Genomic DNA, 20734 nt, shown 5'->3' with positions numbered 1-20734 from the left:
TAGAGCCAGACTGCCTGGTTCAGATCCCCATGCAGCCACTTCAGAACTGAGTCATAGAAAAGGCCCAGAAAACCAGAGTTGAAACTTCTGCACTAGCTCTTCCTTGACTGTATGATCTCCAAAGGACAGATCTTGCTGAATCTCAGTTTCCTTCCTCTGAAAATAGGATTGATATTGTCTGTTTCATGGTCTTGTTCTGAAAATTAAGTCAAAGCACTGGGTCAGTGGCCGGTACACAGCAGATGCTAGGTCAGCATGAGTTTCCTCCTCTGCCATTCTGTTTCTTGTTAGCAATATTTTGATAAATGTGAATGTCTGAGGAGAATGCCATGTTTTTTCTATGTCATTTCTTGGTCACTTCTCCAGAACTAATACTGGTATTTGGAGAAATATGAAGAACAGGAAATTGACCTTTCAAAGTTAGTAGGTCAATCATTGCTATGGGTTCTAACGGCAAATGGCCAACTGCTCTGTGTGTATAAATATTTCATAGATATTCACTGCCTATCAAATAAAGTCTTGAAGCCGCATGACATTCTAACTTTCAGTTGTTAGAATGGAAGGGACTATAAGGCCTGGACCAACTCACTTTTCCTCTTACCCTCTTCACCTCCCATAAACGCTGCGCAGTGAGCTAGATTATCTTCTGATTATTCCCTAAGTGTTCCTTAAGCATACTTTTCCAATTAAGGTCTTTGCCATTCCATTTCTGCCTGGAAATTATTTCCTCTAGTTTAAAAAATATATATATATATATATATTTTAAATTTGTATTTATTTATTTATTTATTTTTGGCTGTTCTGGGTCTTCATTGTGGTACACCAGCTTCTCACTGTGGTGGCTTCTCTTCTTGCAGAGCACAGGCACGAGGTGCAAGGGCTTCAGTAGTTGCAGCACACGGGCTCAGGAGTTGTGGTACACAGACTCAGGAGTTGTGGTACATGGGCTCAGGAATTGTGGTACATGGGCTCAGGAGTTGCGGTATACGGGCTTCAGTAGTTGCGGTAACGAGCTCAGGAGTTGTGGTACACGGGCTTCAGTAGTTGCAGCACATGGGCTCAGTAGTTGTGGTACACGGGCTTAGTTGCTCCACAGCATGTGGGATCTTCCCAAACTAGGGATCGAACCTGTGTCCCCTGCAATGGCAGGTGGATTGTTATCCACTGCACCACCAGGGAAATCCTCTACTTTTAAACTAAGGCAAACCTATCCATCTTTCTAGGGCTAAGTTTGTTGTAAAAACAAAGGAAGGAAGGAAAGAAGGAAGGAGAAGAATAGAGAGAACTTCTCTTATGCTTTTTGTGGTTTCTCAAACACACATGTAGTCTCCCTCCTCTGAAACTCTAGAGTACCTACTAGTTTTCTATGTCTCATTTGCTCCCTTGACTTACAGTACTTGAGCCCAACTCCCCCTGGGTCACCTGCTCCTTGAAGGCAGGGTCCTTATCTCATACTTATCTATATCATGCACTCCTTAATTCAGGACCTGGCAAAGTAGAGTTTTGCTACATAATAAACTAGTTTGCATTAACTAATGAATAAATACATTTATATGTGAATATTTATCAACCACTAGGATGAACTAAGTTTAATGATGGCCTTTACCTTCTATAAACTGGTGATCCACAGGGCTCAATCATGTCTAATATCTCCTCTTTCTTTCCTAGCAGTCATCACAAAATTGGGACAAAAGGTTAAGTATTGACTCTTCGCTCCCGAGTGGCTTTGCTAGTCCTACGGATGAACTACCTCCAACTCGCATCAAGGAAAGCCACATTTTGGAAGGACTAAGAAAGCTCCAGAAGCGAAAAGTGTTACTTGAACCCCCATCAGTGATAACCAAATGGGGTTATAAAGATTGCATGAACTCCAATGAAGGAATCTATTCTCCAGGAATTAAAAGTAGCAGCCTGAAGGAATATCCACCCTGCAAACCCACAGACACAGGGAGCCCCTGCACGGATCCCCACAAGTCATTTGTTTATGACACGGATTCTCATGACGAGGCTGATGAGGACGCTTCCTCCTTAGCCTCGGTCCAAGTGGTTCCAAACCAGGGCTGCAGGCTGCACAGTTGTAAATTAACCCACAGTGTCTCTGACAGCCTCTTTGGCTGGGAGCTGAATGGCAAACACTGTTCAGAAGTCACTTCCTCGGTCTACTCCAGGGAGAGGCCTGAGAAGCTGACCGGTTGTGCCAGCAACTGTCCCTTGGAGCAGAAGCTGTGCCCAGGCATGCAGGGGCCTCGGGTACAGAGAGAGAAGGTCTCACCCAGCCAGGGCTGCCAGGCCCTCAGTCTCCAGCCCTCAGACACCGATGACCCGGAGACCCTGGATGAGCTGCACATCGAGAGCAGTGATGAGAAAAGCCCTTCAGATTTGTCTGCAACCGCGGACACTGACCAGTCCACGGAGAACCTGGATATCCTCACAAGATTTGAAAAATCTTCATGTGGGTCTCCCGAGGAGGAAGAAAACCAAGTACCCGTCCATTTAGAGAGCAGGCCAAAGACGTTTAGTTTCATTAAGCAACAGAGGGTTGTAAAACGGACTTCCTCAGAAGAATGTATTACTGTGATATTTGATGCAGAAGACGGCGAGCCCATTGAGTTCAGCTCTCACCAGACTGGCCTTGTTACTGTTACCAGAAAGGAGATTTCCATCCATCAGGCCCCTGCTGGGCCCCAGATGGAACACACTGAACTTTCACCTCAGGGAATTGCTCATTTACAGCCAGGGGCTGCAGCTAGAGACTACCCTTTTTTAAAGAGGTCTGAAGAGGAAACTGAAAGAAACATTCCACGAGATGAGGTAGATGATCCTGCCATGACACCTGCTGTGTCTTTCCACCCCAGGACAGTGACGCAAAATACTCAAAGACTGGCCAAACCGACACATGTCACACCATGCCAGAGTCATTCTCGGTCATCTGTGGGCACAGGCGTCTGTCAGAAGAAAAGTCTGACAAAAATACCTACCAGGGGCAAGTCTTCACCTCAGAAATCGAGAGTAAGGGAGCCTGAAGCCTCCCTTATGATGCCCTCAGCTGGCTCAGTGACTCTTGAGAAATCACCAGCTCCAGGGAAACTCTCACAGTTCAAAAAGACTGAAGGTCCAGCTCCCCTTTTTGATTTGCAGCCAGATTCACACATTCCAAAACCCCCCACCCAGCTTCCTCATGGCTCCAAGATGTCCAGCAGAAGGGATTGGGTCCAGAGCTCCAAGAATCAGATGCTAGCATCACAGTTGCTGTCCAGGCCCCCCACTGAGCGGAGTGACGATGGGGAGCCCCCCACGAGGGATAAACACTGTGATCCAGGGCCAGAGGCCGGGGTGAAATCGCCCTCCCCACCATCCCCTCCAGGCAGGTCGGTCTCCCTACTCATCAGGCCCAGTTATGACTTTTTGCCACCACCTTCATCTGCCAAATCCGAAAGCAGGGTCTCCACCGAGACAGCAAGAATGGTATTGAAATCACCCCCTCTGAAAGGATCCTCTGCTCCTGTTATTTATTTTAACCAGACCCTGACAGATGTGCAGGGGAAGAAACCATCTGTGGCCTTCAAAAAGCCCATCTTCACTCCCTCACCACCCTCCGCAGAAACAGCAATCCAGATGAGATGCCCTGCTCACAGCCCCTCCAGCTCATTTGCTGTGATGGTCCCGGAGCCCCCAAAAGTCTCTCCAAAGAGAAATGCCCCCAGAGCCCCACCTCACCAAACACTTGGGACCACACAGAACAACACAGGGTTACAGACTCCCAAGAACTACGCTTCCCCCCGTGAGCCACTGGAAATACCGTCCTCCAAAGGTGTATCTCCAGGGAGAAAAGAAAAGTTGAGTGGCAGTGTCTCTGCATCTTCCAAGCCTTCCTTCTTAGGGGTAAATGAGTCACCATCATCTCAGGTTAACAGTCCCTTATCATCAGCATCCTTCAAAAGCCATAACCCCCTACATGGTTGTCAAAACCTTCATGAGAGAGGACTGAAAACTCGCCTCCCAGTTGGGCTCAAAGTTTTCATGAAGTCTCCCCAGTTGCTCAGGAAAAGTTCCACGGTGCCAGGGAAACAGGAAAAAGACAGTCTAAATGAAGCCTCGAAAACCTCCGTGGCTGTGAGCAAGGCTAAGCCAGGGGCCTCCAGAAATCCAGCCAGCCTTGAGACCACAGGAGCGGAAAGAAATACGTCTCCAGTGAGTTTACCAGCACAAGAGAGTTTGGCCAAAGGGCTTCCCCTGGAAAGAGCAATGCCAGAGTCACTGGAAAATAGCATGCCTGGGGCTGATAGAAAAGATGGAGTAGAAAACAGGTCTGTGAAAAGATCCCTGTCCTCCAGCAAACCACACCTGAAACCAGCTCTAGGCATGAACGGAGCCAAAGCCCGCAGCCAGAGTTTCAGTGCTCACTCAGGGGAAAAGCCCCCCACGCCCCCCACAGAAGGGCTGGGCAAAGTCCGGACTCAAATTATTACCAACACCGCTGAGAGAGGCAATTCCCTCACCCGGCAGAGCTCTTCCACCGAAGGCTCTCCCAGCAAGAGTGCATCTACCCCTGTGTCTGATGGTCTCCCCAGCACTGGGAAGCCCCTGGGACACCCTTCCCCCAGGCAGGGTTCCTTGGGGAGCACAGGCAGCTCCAGCAGCCAGCATGGGAGCCCAAGCAAGTTGCCTTTGAGGATCCCTCCAAAATCCGAGGAGCCCCTCACCCCAGCTGGAACAGAAGAGCAGCAGGCCTATGCCCAGGGAGAAGGCCCCAGGGTGACGGTACCTGAGGAACCAGGCAGCGACCACTGCAGGTGCCCACTCACCCCAACAGATAGCTCAGGAGGCCCACAGAGCCTGGGGAGGACGCCACATCCCAGCAGTTTCACAGCAAGCAGGACCTCCAAGCTAGAAACTTCCAGAAGGTATCCAGACACTTCTACAACCAGGGCCGGTGTCGTAAGCCCAGAAGCCCCGCTCTCACCCACAATTGAAGAAAAGGTCATGTTGTGCATTCAGGAAAATGTGGAAAAGGGCCAAGTGCAAACAAAGTCCACCTCTGTGGAAGCAAAACCGAAGCCGGGGCCTTCTTTTGCCAGCTGGTTCGGTTTTCGGAGGAGCAGACTCCCGGCTCTCAGTAGCAGGAAGATGGATGTCTCCAAAACCAAAGCAGAAAAGAAAGATGCAAAAGGTTTAGGGTTTGGAAACAAACAGCTGAAATCAGAGAGAAAGAAAGAGAAAAAGAAGCCTGAGCTACAGTGTGAGATGGAAAATGAACTTCACAGGGATATCGAGTTGGCAGATGGTCCAGACAGTGGTTTGCAAAACAGAAATAACCCGAAAACACCGCCAGACATTTTTGATCAAGTGAAGTTTGAATCAAGAAATAGACCCAGCCCTGTTCCATGTTCAGCGAAAGATACCTTTATGACAGAACTTCTGAACAGGTAGTGTATTGGCAAAGAGAGTGAGAGGGTGGCCGTGTGTAGAGCAGTGCAGGACCCCACCCCACCCCCTAACCAGGAGAGCTTTTTGTCTCCTGCATATTGAATACCAGTCAAGCATGTTTTTCAGACAAGCAGGAATGCATCATAGCAATCTTTTATACATTAGCCAGAATTTAAACAATGGAATAAAAGTTAGCAATAAAATGATAATTTAGTCCATGTTACTCTGTTAACCAAACCAATGGTCTTTGAAATTAAAGAATGGTAAATTTTATCAAGGTTGATAGAAATTCAACCTACACTAGAAATCATGAGTGGATCCACATGGCATGAAATGGAAGAAAATTACACATACATTTTAAAGGATGCTGATCTCACTTATTGTACCAAGCACACTTACACTTAAAACTTTCCAGAGATAATTACATATTCTGCTGATCTTAAGCCAGCCTGTATTTAGCCGTTCTCCCCCAGTCTCCACTCTCTTCCAGGGTGCCGCATGTATGTGTACATCTGAGTTGCCCTGCTGTGCACCTAGAACTATGGCAACATTGTTAATCGGCTATACACCAATACGAATGAGTTAAAATGGAGAAAAAGAGAAACATATTTAGCAATCACTCCTCACAGGCTTTTATCTTATACCCTACCTCATCTCACAAGCAATCATAAAAATGAAAACAAATTATTGTATTATCAAATCTAAATTGATACACTGCTGGAATAGCAGATGCAGATTTGACCAAGGCCAGTGAGATACACTTACCACTCAAAGGTTTAAAGACAAAGAGATATATGGAGGTTACTTTAAACATTAAAGGATTGGGATAAATAGAGTGATTGAAGAAGAGCAATGTAATTGATCAGAGGAATCACTTTCTACCTGCAGAGTTGATAAGAAAGCAGCTCAACAGACAGAAAGTGGATCAAATAGTCTCTCCTGTAGGAGTGTGTTAAAGGGCAGCTCCCAGGGCTCCTGTCTCACCAGCAGCTCTCTCAGCACTCAAGGAAACCACAAGAAAAACATCAAAACCAAAGCAGATATGGAAAAACCGAAAGGCTCCCTGGTAAGTACTGCACCATCCTGGTTATAAACTGTTAGGTCCCTATATGGGCTAGTTGGGTTCTGTCTACTTTTCACTGATGAAAATACAGGCAAGAGATGACCAAGAAAGAGAAAGTTAAAGCCAAAGAGAAGAGAGAGAGAAGTCATGGAGACACTGTAACAGAATGATGGCAGCCAGACTGGAAGGGTCCCAGCTCCCTCCACCCACGCTGCTTTCTTTTGTAGCTCTCTTTTCAGAACCTTGGTGTGATCACAGGGCAGGCAGTGATGCTGTGGGTGTTCACCTTCACGTTGTACCCTCGTGCTGGGAATTCGTTATGGTGATTATTTCCATCATTTCCAGCAACGCAGAAGGGAATGAAAATGATTAGAAAAAATAAAAGTGCAAAACAATTTTAGAGAATATTGCCTATTTTGATGATTTGATTTAAGCATTTCCCCTTTTTTCCTTAAGTTGTTTATACTGATTAATCCTACCTAAGATAGAAGGAGTTAAGATTCAAGGTATCGTTTTTGGAACTTGACTCCCTATCATTTTGTTTTTTAACTATGAGGTTCAGAACTCAGGGGGTAATTTCCTTTTAAAAAAATGAATAAAAGATGTTTCCCCAGGATATGCTAGTTTCAAATATTTTTGTTTTAAAATTATCTTAAATTGAACTTCCTCTCCTTAAATTCTTTCTGTTCTTGCATCATTGATCTTGTGATATTCATTGTTCCTTTATGGAAACTTTAAAGCACTCAAACAAAAAAAAATCTCTTTTCAGAATTACCATATCCATATATTTGTGTACTCATAATAAAAGATTGTAAAATATACTATGTACTACCTTTTTTCTTTCCTTTTTCAGGAAAACCTGAAAAATTTAGGAATTAGTCATGTTTTTCTGGAGTGGTTCAAGGATAGAGGAGATTTTAGTAGTAATCCGATTTGACATTATTATTAATTATTAGTTAATAATAATTAAACTCTAGGGTTCCTTAAAATTTCACTTTAATTTGAAACAAATGTACACTTAAATGCTTTTTTTTTCCAAACACCTCTTTACTGTAAAAAGCTACAAGGTCTTTTTTTTCAGACTCTGAAATGGTATGCAGACTATGTTCTTTGCAAAAGTTTTTTTTCTTTCCCCTTATTCTTGCTCTTGGCTTCCATGATATCACCCTTTCTTGAAAACGTAGATGTCCCTTGCATTATAAAATCTCAAATTAGAAGTGTATCTAAGGCTGCCCTTGTAGTGTCACTGAAAGAAAGAGAGAGAATAAATGTGTGGAAATATGCAATATGCTGGAAATTCAATCCAGCTGATCTAAAACTTTGATAGCCTGGCAGAGCCCCTTATCAGAGGCACTCAATTTAACTATGCCCCATTTAAGATGGTTCTGACAGCTTGGGGTATATCTTCACTGTACAAAAATACCAAAAAGGAGGGGGGGGAAACAACTCTGTTTGGCTTTTACAATTTCATTTTTACTTTCCTATTACTTCCTAATGGGAAAGTAATTTGCCTTGCTCTCTCATTTTCAGTCTTTTACAATGTAGTAACAAGTTTCGTTTCGTCTTCCCAGAGTATCTGCAAGAAACACTCTTATTGTTTTCTGAGAACAAGGATTCCCTAACCACTCCAAGTATATATAATCCATCAGCTGTTAGTCACTCAGTCATGTCTGATTCTTTATGACCCCATGTGCTGTAGTCCTCCAGGTTCCTCTGTCCATGGAATTTTCCAGGCAAGAATACTGGAGTGAATACTGAATACTGAAGCCATTCCCTTCTTCAGGGGATTTTCTTGACCCAGGGATTGAACCTGGGTCTCATAGACTAGTTTTTTAGTTAGCTGCAAGAGGAAATTAAGACATGCTGGGAAGCTTTCAATATAAAGAAATATTATTAACCTAGATAGTTGACATGCTAGTCATTTTTTCAGATGTAAAATGCAATTTTTTTCATCTCTATGATTATCAACATGGATTGGACTAAAATTACTAATTCCAGAAAGGACAATGGCCATAATCCCCTTTGGGACTATTAAAAGAATAGCAGTGAAAACCTATTTATTATATGTTATCAGCCTATATGGAAAGGAAATTAGATGCAAAATAAGATACATTCTAATACCAGAGCACACTGATGTGAATGCTCATTAACCTTTTAAAATCAAGAGTTTAAGGGAATTTTCCTCTACTAGGGCTCAAGGTAAATTTGCTATCTGCTTCTTGTGTTACAAGTGTGTTGCAAAAAATTCTTCTCACAGTAGTTATTTTGCGTGAAAGCAATAGCATACTTTTTCCCTGAATAAAATCACTCTTCAAAAATCATACCAAGAACTTCCCTGGAGTTCCAGTGGTTAAGATTCTGTGCTTCCACTGCTGAGGATATGGGTTCCATCCCTGGTCAGGAACTAAGATTCTGAATAATGTGAGATGCAGCTCCCCCAAAAATTGTTATGCCATAATATACCTTCATCCTTGCCCTTTACAAACTAAGACTATATATAATCATGAGAGTCCTAAAGCTTTTTCATTATTTTAATCTGTGTCTGTATGTTCAGTCACTCAGTTGTAACTGACTCTTTGCAACCCCATGGACGGCAGCCCACCAGGCTGCTCTGCTGCTGCTACTGCTGCTAAATCACCTCAGTCGTGTCCAACTCTGTGTGACCCCATAGACGGCAGCCCACTAGGCTGCCCCGTCCCTGGGATTCTCCAGGCAAGAACACTGGAGTGAGTTTCCATTTCCTTCTCCAATGCATGAAAGTGAAAAGTGAAAGTGAAGTTGCTCAGTCGTTTCCGACTTAGCGGCCCCATGGACTGCAGCCTACCAGGTTCCTCCTTCCATGGGTTTTTCCAGGCAACAGTACTGGAGTGGGGTGCCATTGCCTTCTCCACCAGGCTGCTCTAGCCATGGCATTTTCTAGGCAAGAATACTGGAGTGGGTTGCCATTTCCTTCTCCAGGGGATCTACTTGACACAGGGATCAAACCTGAGTCTCTTGTGCTGCCAATCCGCATTGACAGGCAGGTTCTTTACTACTGCTCCACCTGGGACACCTTTATTTTAATCTATAGTAATATAATAGAAAAATTATTTCTGTAATTTAACAAGTCCCTGTATGTAGCACACCTCTACTTAATTCGTTGGTGACTGCATATCCATTTTCAAGATTGCTAGATGCTTTCTAAAATATGTGTAAAAATCCCTTATTAACACTTTACCGAATTAAATATTTTCTGTTTTCAGAGCCTTAATTAAAGGCTTATGTCCCCATTTATGGCATGATTTACAGCCCACTTAGCTCTAATTTTTGTGTAATTTTGACAAGGGCCATATTACTTTATACTTTTACGTAAATTATGCAAAATCATTATAAGAGGGGAAAAAGGCATCCCCGGAAAAGATTGCATCAGTCTTAAGTAAATAAGTCAGAAAGAAATGCATTCTCCTTTGTATAGGTTGTAGATCCTTCCTTTCTATGAATTTAGATAATTTTCTGAAATGAGAAGTCTCAAAGGAACAGATCCTATTTAACTGTCACTGGACAAAATAAAAATCACTAACAAAATTAACAAGATCATATACCTGGAAAGAGAAGGCCATTTTAATATGGGTATTTTAATTTAAATTATGAGTATTCTCTTTACCTAGTGTCACATAGGCTGGAAAAAATCACATATGCTAATAATAAAGTATCAAATTCAACCCCATTAAGGTTGTGGTGATGAAGTAGTATAAAATAGTACAATAATTACACAAATTGTTATCATCTTATTAAGTTCTGCAAAATTTTATAATTTCAACATCTTTAATTGAACACTTCTGTTCTAAATACTATTTGGATGCTAATAAGAAGCATGCCTATTTTACCCTCCTCCTGCAAAGCTTTCTAAATGACTGACTTTCTAAAGGTAATGCCTTCCAGAAGTTTTCCCTCCAAAGATCACTTCTCTCATCTCACAGAGGTTCATTATGTTCTTTTCCTTTTCAATGAGCTTTAACATCAAAATGTTGTTTTCTGGGAAAGCAATTCATGTTAGGATGATTCAAAGAAGAAATATACACAGAATTCTAAGTGAAGGATGTCCCCAAATACTGGATTTTATTCTGCAATTATGTAGATATTTGTCAGCAGTGAATTATTTTTTCCCTGTTTCCTCTTGTGTCCTTTGTAACTCATTCCTCCCAGCCTTTTCTAATGGGAGAGGTTAATAGAATATAATGGGCACAGTGACATTTAATAGTTACTTGTTAGACACTGGTATTTTTTTTTTTTTTTTTTTGGAAACTGGTATTTAGTAAGCTCTTGACTACAACTGCAGAGCTCAAAAGATGGGCAAAAGTTGAAGGTACATGCACCATTAGAAGATGCCCAAAGTACTGGCAGCAAACTGAAACCAAATTAGCCCACATTCGGAACTTCCCTGCCGGTCCAGTGGTTAAGACTAGGTGCTTTCAATGCAGAGGGTATGGATTCTGTCCCTGGTTGGGAAACTAAGATCCTGCATGCCCCATAGTGTGGCCAAAAGAAAAAAGCCCGTACTTGTTGTCCATGAATCTCTTGCCATTAATACTTCTTACCAAGTGGGACATTACTGACTTTGATTTGTATCTGTTTCTGGTAGAGCAATGGCTGAAGAAATTCTAAATCTCTAAACACCATTGTTTGCTGAATCAGACTTTTTGGTTTTGTGACCATTCCCATCCATGAAGTGCTTTGCCACATGAAGAATTCACTTTGACAAATTCTTCCTCTTAAGCTGGCAGCCCTTTGCCTCCTAGAAGTTCCACAACCTTTTGCCAACATCCAAACCCTGTGTGATCAAGAATGAAAATTAATTTTAATTTCAGCCTATGAAAAATATAATTAGCAAGGGGAATCTGCTGCCAAAATAAATTATGCCCCTCATTTCCATAGGCAAATGGATTTTTTTAATTACTCACCACTTTGCATTGAAATCTATTTGTATGGATAATTAGAGCTGACAAGTGTGCCATTCTAAGACACTACCCTATTTTCCATTCCTTTGTTGATTCTTCATCCATCCCCTTCCAATTCAAAATTTCCCCTCATGGGTCATCTGCTCCTCATGGATCATTAGCCCAGAGGAGCTGAAGGAACTAGAGGCCTGAATACAAGCCCAGTTCCTCTGATAAATACCCAAGAGGCCACATTTAGCATTTGCTGTTAAGCACTTAATTCCCTAGAAAAGTTCTGACAAGGAGCTAACAGGTAGGACCTCAAGATGGTTTTATTTTCCTTCTTAAAAATGATACTTGAACAGAGGTGGTAGTGAAGTTCCACAGAAAACATTGGGAAGAGAAACAGGGCACTTATACACACACACACACAGAAAATTTTTTCTTACTCTTAAATGAAAATATGGTTTTTGTGTATTTGGAATACTGCCTACCTAATTGCTAGACACTAAGAAAGATACAGTAGTTCTTGGTAAGTTCTGGAAAGGATGAGTGTGACCATATGGTACACTCTGAAAAAATTAAATTACAGTGATGAATAGGGGTCAAGAGTGCCCATTCTTAAAACTGAAATTCTTTTATAACCTTGAAGAGATCACCAACCCTCTCTAAGCCTCTTTTGCTTTATCTCCCAAGATGATAACCTCATTCTAATTATTGGATTCTTTTGTTCAGTATTTCATAGACTGACGGAGATGTTGACTCACCCACCTTGCAGCACCCCATTCAAGTTTAAAATTGGTTGGTTTAGAAAAACCTAAAGGAAATACTATTTTACATAACAGGTGTGGGAAAATATGGAGCATCCTGTTATAAGTGCTGGAATGGTTTGAAAATATAAATAGACTTCCTTGATATTTCTATAAATGAGGATAGAAATTTCCTGTTGAATTCTTAATGGAAATGAAGGTGTTTGGATCTCCCTCCTTTTGGGTTTCTTGGCAGCTTTGTTACAAGAGGTCACTGAGCTAGGGGAACTTTGGAAGGCAAATAAGTAACATAGTCTTGATGATGCTCACAGAGATGTTCCTACCTGCCTTCCATAAATACTAGAAACAGAGCTGGTTGATCGTGGTCTTCTTCCCTTACTCCCTAACTCCCTTCCTCCAGATGTGCTAACAAAACAGTGCCAACAGCAGACAGATGATGGGGAGAGAAAGAGATGAAGCATGGCCTCTGGATACTCAGCCCTTAGCACACTCTTCTTGTGAGGGTTCAGATAGCCGTTGACAAACCCCCTTGAGTGTGCCATCTTCTAGCTATTAGTATGTGTGGATCATGCACCAGTTACTTCTGTTATTGGGGCCACAGTCATGAAATGTAAATAATTGGTCTTATTCCATGAATTATAAAAAGTAAGAGGTAAAAAGTAGAAATCTAAGTCTAGCTCAAGGTCAGTTTACAAGTATATGACTTTCTATATTGTAAGTATAAAATAATGGTTTCTCAGCCTTCAACTCGAACCCCTGAACAAATTCACTGACAACCTCTAGTGAACCCCCAGTGCATTCATTGCACAGTTCACATGACTATCACTGGGTGGCTGGAATGCACTCTCAAAGAGATATTCAGGACCATTCTGCCAAGGACCATAGCTATCTTGACTTTCTGGCCAAGTCTACACTGACATTGTTCAGTGGAAATTTGAGAATAACAAAATTTCACCAAATGAACACAAATCTGAAACCAGATTTGCTGTGTTTGAATCCGGGTTTCACCACCTGGACAACTGCTTATCTTTTCTGTTTCTTCAGGGCCCTTATCTCCAAAATGGAGCTAACAATAGCACTTAACCTCTTAGCATTGTGAGGGTTATGAGAGAATAGGTGTGGGGAACCTAAACAGCTCCTGATGCATAGTAGTTAAGCATTGGCTGTTTTTATTACTACTGCTACTAGACTGGGAAGTACGGGACATGAGTTGTATTTCCAGTGTTGGCATTTATGGTATCTTTAAAGAAAGTTGCTGGATTTCAAAATTCTCATTTGTGAAATACTGTGATTTTATTAGATTCTTGCTCAAGTTCCATTTGATACTCCTCTGAATATCCCAGCTGAAATATAAGGAGGATGTTTTTGACCTGAAAAAAATCTAAATAAATTTGTCACCATCCTAGTTCACTGAGCACGCATCATAGTCACCTCACATTTCATTCTGGAAAGAGCAAAAACAAAATAACATTTTCTTAGAGCTATATTCTAGGAAAAGGTCAAAAGATCTAAGTGTATTTCTTTATTCTCATTAAAATAACTTGTGGGGTAGTCACTGTCCCTGAAAGAATTATGTTTCCTTAGACTTAATTTTTCCTAACAGCTCTGTGTTACTGACTTTATTAAGTATTAAAAAAAACAAAAGAAGAAGAACCTAAAGCTGTTATCTCGAAAATCTTTGCAGAATCAGATACCATGTAAGAGCTGGGGTTATATTTCTGAAAATATGCTCTTATAATTAAAACTTGTAATAAAGCCAAGCAGTAGAGTAGGGTAAAGTGAAGTAAAGAAAATATGTGTGTATATGTGAACATACACTCAGACACATACATACCCATGTTTGTTATAGAATGCACCAATATTCTGAGGATTACAAAATCAGTTTAATATAACACATAAGAACTCACAGTATTTCCTTGTTTCTGCAGGTAAGAGAGGCAAATGATCACCTGCAAGAGGATGAAGAAGATACAGTCGCAGATTCTGCATTTCAGAGCCATACCATAGGTAAAAATTCATGGCTCCATATGTCTTTAACTGACATTTTCTACATGCAACCTTATTTCAGACAGGGCATGTTCTTAAAGACATGTCTTATGCCCACTTCTACCAGGATAGGATTTTAACTTCTGATACATGGTTATCTTTATCTTAAATATTGGAAACTACCATAAAATACATGGATCAAAGCAGAACCTATGAAGGAAACATAGGTGTTTACAAAGGAATGCAATGCAAACTAAGGTGAGACCTTGTCAATATGCAATGAAAATGATACTGATATAAATAATTTCTGAGGATAAAATCAACTTTGAATTGATCCAGTTTCTATAACTGTCTCAGGAAGCACTACTATTGGCTTGAAATATGGAGCAGCAACTTCTTATATTGAACACTTTTTTAAATTGAATATGTTTTACCCAGAGAACTAAATAGATACTGTTTTTGCTGTTGTTTAGTCACTCAGTTATGTCTGACTCTTTGCAATCTCATGGACTGTAGCCCACCAGGCTCCTCTGTCCATGGGATTTTCCAGGCTAGAATACTAGATTGGGTTGCCATTTCTTTCTCCAGGGGATCTTCCTGACCCAGGGATCAAACCTGTGTCTCCTGTATTGGCAGGTGGATTCTTTACCACTGAACCACCTGGGAAGCCCCAGATTAAGTATTTACAGCTTGCCAAAATCTCCAACTCATTTTCTTTACATTTCTCTAAGAACCCTGATTATAGGTAGTCCTGTCTCAGAGATATATTTGGCTTGTCAGCTCTGTCCTAGAATTTTGCATGAGCCTACATTGAAGGGACTCAGGTTTCTAACACAAAGGAATTTTCCCAGCCTGTTTCCCTCAGCCAGGAGCTAACTGGTAATAGAGTAGCTGTCTATGACTGTGATCCTTGTCAGGAAATAGAAGACGTGATAACAGCTCTAGGCCACCTTGGACGTTTGCAAAATTAATTGTTCCTTGGGCTCTAGAAATAGCTGTGAATGTAAGCATGCTAATTATTTAGTTTTACACAAAACTTCAAAGCATGAAGAGTCATTTTTTCAAATCACATTTGGGTGTATAGACAGTACTGATTGCTGTACTCTGGGGTAGGACGGCCCCACAGATGTCGGTTTCTGTTATCAGTATTCACTACGCCTCTTCCTGTTCTTTCCCTGACTACCTTTAGCTGCCAACTCTCAGCATCTCACCACGCCTGGCTCCATGTTGGTGTGTTTTGCAGCTGTTTTTCTAGCTTACCCAGCTCTCTTCTCCCAGCTACAACTTACAGTTTGTCTCAGAGAGTTATTGTACCCCCAAAGTTTAATAAGATTGGCACACTATTGTTATTCTTTTCTGGTGTAATTGGGAATATAAAAATCTTAACAAACAACAAAATGAGTGGAATCTAAATATTTTTATTCCAGAAAGACATCCTGTAGTACAGTTGTCAATGTAAAATGCTTAAATTAGTATCAATACTGATAGTTAGCTAATATGCAAGTTAAATATTATTCAGCAACCTTCAAAAATGGCACTGTGTAAAGCCCCACTGAGTCATCATTTTTCTATAATGAACCATTCTTGGGCTTTTACAGTAACATATATAAAGCTAGAGGCTGCATTTTGTTCAAGAGAGCTATAGTTATCTGGGTACTTTAGACTAGCAATCCTTTAGATCTATACTGTTTGACATGATAGCCAGTAGTCAAGTGTAGTTGAGACTCAACTTAAATTCATTAAAACTACATAAAATTAAAACTGAATTTTTCAGTTGCATTAGCCACTTTTCAAGTGTTCAATGGCCACATATTCTGTATGGCCTGTATGAACATGTCCATCATCACACAAAATTCTTCTGAAAAGTACTGGTTTAGAATACTCTCCTTGGAAGCAAATTTGAACTCTGTTCCTGATAGAGAACTGACTTGGTCTTCACATAATTGTAGACTCATCTCCTCAAACTAGCGGAGATTGATCTGAACAAGCTGCTATTGGCAGCAAGTAACAACAAAACTGACTAGCCATGACTTAAGTAATAAAGTCACTGAATCATCTTATGTAGTTAAAAGTCTGAAGGAAGGCAAATGTAAAAGAGGAGCAGCAGCTCATCAGTGCTATCTAAAGCCCTGTTTGTTTGGGTTTTTTGGTCCACATCCTTATCACTTCTGGTTGAAAATTGATTCCTACCACTCTAGGCATCCCAGCTATATTCAGGACACAAAGTGTAAGGAAAAGTAAAAACTTTTCAGAATCCTCCCCACTGTAGACTTAATATTACATGTCATCAATGAGAACCAGATCCTAAAGCCAATCCTAGGTGCACAGGAAGCTGGGAAAGTCAGTATGTTGCCTCCTAGCCCCTATTGCATGAGATAGCAGAGAGAAGAGGGGTGAAATGTTCTCTGAGTTCGACAATCAATAAGACAACCAATAATATTACCACAGGCCTTTTAAAAAGTTCATCCATTTCAAGACTGAGTGACATTCTACAAATCAAGTGGTTATTTATTTTTATTGCACAAAAATGACTGAAAAAATATTTTAGCACCCGAAAATCCCCAAGTTCTTCATTTTGTCTAAGCTAAGTCTTATCACGTATCTTCCCAATATTTACAACCATCGTATATTTCCAATTTTCTCAGCAACTGAGCAAATCTAAATACGGTCTTAAAACCAAACAGCTGCTAATATCTTTGACAAAGAACAACAATCAGAAAATCTGTGAAACTGAATGTTTATATTTCTGTGGTTAAGGATAATCATGTCAGTTTAATCAAAATGGTATGAGTTGATTACAAAACAAGACATTGTTAACTTGCTCTATATTGAAATTCAAGATTCATGAATGAAGTAATACAACTAGATTTTTTCTTTAAAATTGCCCTAATAAATATCATACTTTCATGTTAATAAGCAACAAGCAAATGACCATACTAGCCTAATAGAAGTATTAACATGAATGATCACAAACACCAATTGTTCTTTCTTGCTGTTTAACAGATTCACCCAGTGTATTATGCTAATTATCTAATAAGATTAAGTGATCAGTAGGAATTCAAATAACATTACCTCATATTAAAAACATCAGCTAATGATAGCATCAAAAATAATCTCCTAAGAAGAGACAGAGGATTTGGAAATTCCTTTAAAGAGGAAGAGATGTCTTTTGAAGAATTTGAGGAAGAAGCGAAGCAGAATTAAATGATAACCAAGCAATCAAGGCTGCATGGTAAACTCTTGTGAAGTGAAAGATGTGTGGTATTTCCCCAAATCTAAAAGAGTTGTTATGGAGTGAAGTCTGCATGCTCAACACACAGTGAGGCCGACAAGGCGAAACATCCGAGTTTGGAGCAGAGAAAGGTTTATTCCAAGGCCCTGGGTTTCTTGTGCCTAATAAGACCCCAAACTCCTGGATGGGTTTCAGCAAAGCACTTTTAAAGGCCAAGAGAGGGAGAGGGAGGGCTGTGGTTAGTTGTTGCAGACTTCTTGGTCTTGGAATCAAGACCGAGACTGACTTTGTTCTTGCAGCTGTCCACATAGGTCAGATCACAATATTCCTTTTAAACCTCCAATAAGACAAATATTATTCTCTGTTCTGCAACATTTTATCTCTGTATGATTGGACCCTAAAAGGTCAGAGTCGTGAGAATAGGCAATTCTATATATTTCAAGGTATAGGTAACTGTGCTTTTATAGAAGGTGCAGAGCCAGCATGACTAAGCTTGAGAAAAAGAATGGACCTAATATGGAGTCAGATTTGTTCTTCCCTGTTACAGAGTTACAAAGAATAATTTGTCCAGTAGCACAGTGGGCAAATGTTCCAGTGCCTCATTGTGGAACACAATTTGTTTACTCTCCCTTATTGGCTACGTATACTCCTAGTCTCTTCTAAAGGACCCCTTCTGTCTCCCACGACCAGAGGAGAGTGTGACAGGGGATGTGGTCTAGTTCTGAGTATCTTGAGGATCAAGTTTTCTTTGTTTAGCTCTGTGAAGTTGCCTTGGTGCTGTCCTCCCCAACTCAGTAACTGCCTCCAAGAGCTTTCCTATTGTCCTTCTTCATCACTCCCAAATAGTCTTATAGCAGCTAATATATTAGCAGGAGGATTATGGATGCTCAGTAAGCACCCACTTTGACTTACTTAACAGACCATGCTGCTGCTGCTGTCACTTCAGTCGTGTCCGACTCTGTGCGACCCCATAGACTGCAGCCCACCAGGCTCCTCCAACCCTGGGATTCTCCAGGCAAGAACACTGGAGTGGGTTGCCATTTCCTTCTCCAATGCATGAAAGTGAAAAGTGAAAGTGAAGCCGCTCAGTCATGTCCGACCCTCAGTGACCCCATGGACTGCAGCCTACCAGGCTCCTCGGTCCATGGGATTTTCCAGGCAAGAGTACTGGAGTGCATCACTTTATTTCCATTTCCCCAAGGTGTCTTGCTTTCTTATTCCTTGTTTCCATATAAACTTTAGGTGTCTAATCTGGTAAACTTACGCATGTCCGTAAGTTAGATTAAACAGCTATTTTTTTTTTTTTTTCAGATGATGTATTTGCATTATAACAGGGACTCAAGAAAAATTTTACCTCTAGTTAAGAGGAACTCTGGGGAAGTAACATTTCAGGCACACACTGATTTGAGCAAATTATAGGGTGAAGAAGAAAGGACAGGAATTAACCTGACTTCAGACAATGAAGAGTACAAGAAGCAGTGTAGCGAGGAAATGAGTTATTTTGCTGAATATAACCCTTCTTTGCGTAATGGCCTGCCTGAAAGTGAAGAAGTAAGACAAGGCCATGCTGAGCCAAATAGAGAAGATTTGAATCTCCTGGTGCAATGGCCATTTTTACCTCTGTAGCACATAGAACTTGCTCTTGTAAGTTCTTACTGTCCAACCATAAAGTACCTAATCCATGGTAGTAATGTGTCTGGTCTGGAGTCTGGTAGAAATAGAAGGGATAAAAGAGTCAAATGATTTATAGTTATCATTGTTGAGGAATCTTTACACCAGATTGCAACGAAGGGCAGCAAATGCAGCATCTCTTTTACGCAGTAGAAAAGAGAAGACCTGAGCTGTTGTTGATATATCTGTATCTGTGGTTCTTCAAGTGATAGGGAGGGTCTCACAGATTCTTGAATCAAGTACCTCAGTTACCTGGAGAACAAGAACATGAGCCTAGATATTTATCTCATCTGAATGAAAAGAACTCCAAAATCTGTTCAATACTTTATTGTATTAAAGTCCTAATGTGATTTGTTTAGGAGCTTCTCGGATGGAACAGCAGTAAAGAATCCGCCTGCTAATGCAGGAGACACAGACACAGTTTTGATTCCTGGGTCGGGAAGACCCACTAGAGTAGGAAATGGCAACCCACTCCAGTATGCCTGCCTGGAAGATCCCATAGACAGAGGAGCCTGGCGGGCTGCAGTCCATGGGGTCCCAAAGAGGTGGACACGACTGTGCGACTGAGCACACGCACACAGTATGGTCAATGGTGGTTGTCCATACATGGATTATACAGTTTCAGTTAGCTAGTTCACAGTTATTTTTCAATCCAAGACTGGATTTCCCTAATTGTTAGCACCAGTAGGATTAGGTTCATATGGGAGGGAAAGAAACTCAAATTACAGTAATTTATTCGAATAAGAACAGAAATTTCTTTCTGTCACACATGACAGGCCACAGGGAGGTGGGTCAGGCTGATGGCACAGTCTCAGCCTCCTCCTTTTTCATTTCTCTGCTTCATATGGTTTCCATTCCCAAGGCCACTTTCTGGCTCAAGAGGACTGTTAAAAAACCATCCTTTATGTCCACTTTCCAACCCACAGGAAGGAAGAGCGATGAGGAAGGGTATGGTCCATCCCTTTAAGAATACTTCCCATTGCTTGACCCATCCTTTGGGTAGCACTCCATTGGCTGGCACTTAGTCACACAGAAGAAACATTAATCCAGGCAGGAGGACATAGGTCCAGAAAAACAAACTAAAAATAAATGGAGGTTCTCGTAACTCTGGAAGAAAAAGACAATGAATATTAGAGGACATGTAGCAATCTAACCTGCTGCTTGCCCCCTACCAAGGTTATCTTCTTGATAGTAACAAATAAATTTTCGCTGTCATTTAAGAAGACCATAGGAAAATAAATTTGAAGAGTTGTTGGGAAAGATGTAATTAATTTCAATGATTTATGCTAGTTTTGCATAATCTGAACTACCACTGGTCTCTATTTGTACACTTCACTTTGACTAACTTTTTGAGGAAATGTATTGAACTTTAATTAGTTTGCCACCACCATATTTATGACCATATCACTGGTTAGCCACAAAGTTTAGAGGTTCAAATAAATTTTCTATGGAGTACAGTGCAGCTAGAATTTTCCTTTCTCTAAAATTAAAACCAGTAGGGCACCAGGGCTTCCAGTACTGTAGCTGCCAATCAATTAAACTCCTTGATAATTATCTGTCTTATTTCAAGACTATTACTAATTTTCCCCACTGAGAAAATTTGACAAAGTTTAGAAATTTAATGTAAAGGGAATGACTTTCATATTACAAATTAAAATATCTCAGAAAG

The 20734-nt window shown here is 40.9% G+C and overlaps 1 protein-coding gene across 16 annotated transcripts in view; it reads left to right on the top strand.

The window, feature by feature from the left end:
* The window catches only part of NCKAP5 (NCK associated protein 5), a 1217724-nt gene that overhangs the window by 1075405 nt on the left and 121585 nt on the right, over window positions 1-20734 (top strand). For 8 of the 16 annotated variants that reach the window (XM_086350084.1, XM_086350120.1, XM_086350078.1 and 5 more), the window contains 3 exons: window positions 1669-5426; window positions 6316-6493; window positions 14105-14183. In XM_086350084.1, coding sequence (XP_086206210.1) covers window positions 1669-5426; window positions 6316-6493; window positions 14105-14183 — 4015 coding nt within the window. Of the gene's footprint in view, window positions 1-1668; window positions 5427-6315; window positions 6494-14104; window positions 14184-15351; window positions 15561-20734 lie in introns of those variants that run through there. The other 8 variants (XM_086350141.1, XM_086350092.1, XM_086350072.1 and 5 more) reach the window with 2 other exon arrangements.

Source organism: Bos grunniens, chromosome 2, assembly GCF_055505025.1.
Source record: "Bos grunniens cultivar Pamir isolate PY7600 chromosome 2, Bosgru_T2T1.0, whole genome shotgun sequence".
Lineage (NCBI taxonomy): Eukaryota > Metazoa > Chordata > Mammalia > Artiodactyla > Bovidae > Bos > Bos grunniens.
This window is presented reverse-complemented; position numbering and strand designations above follow the sequence as displayed.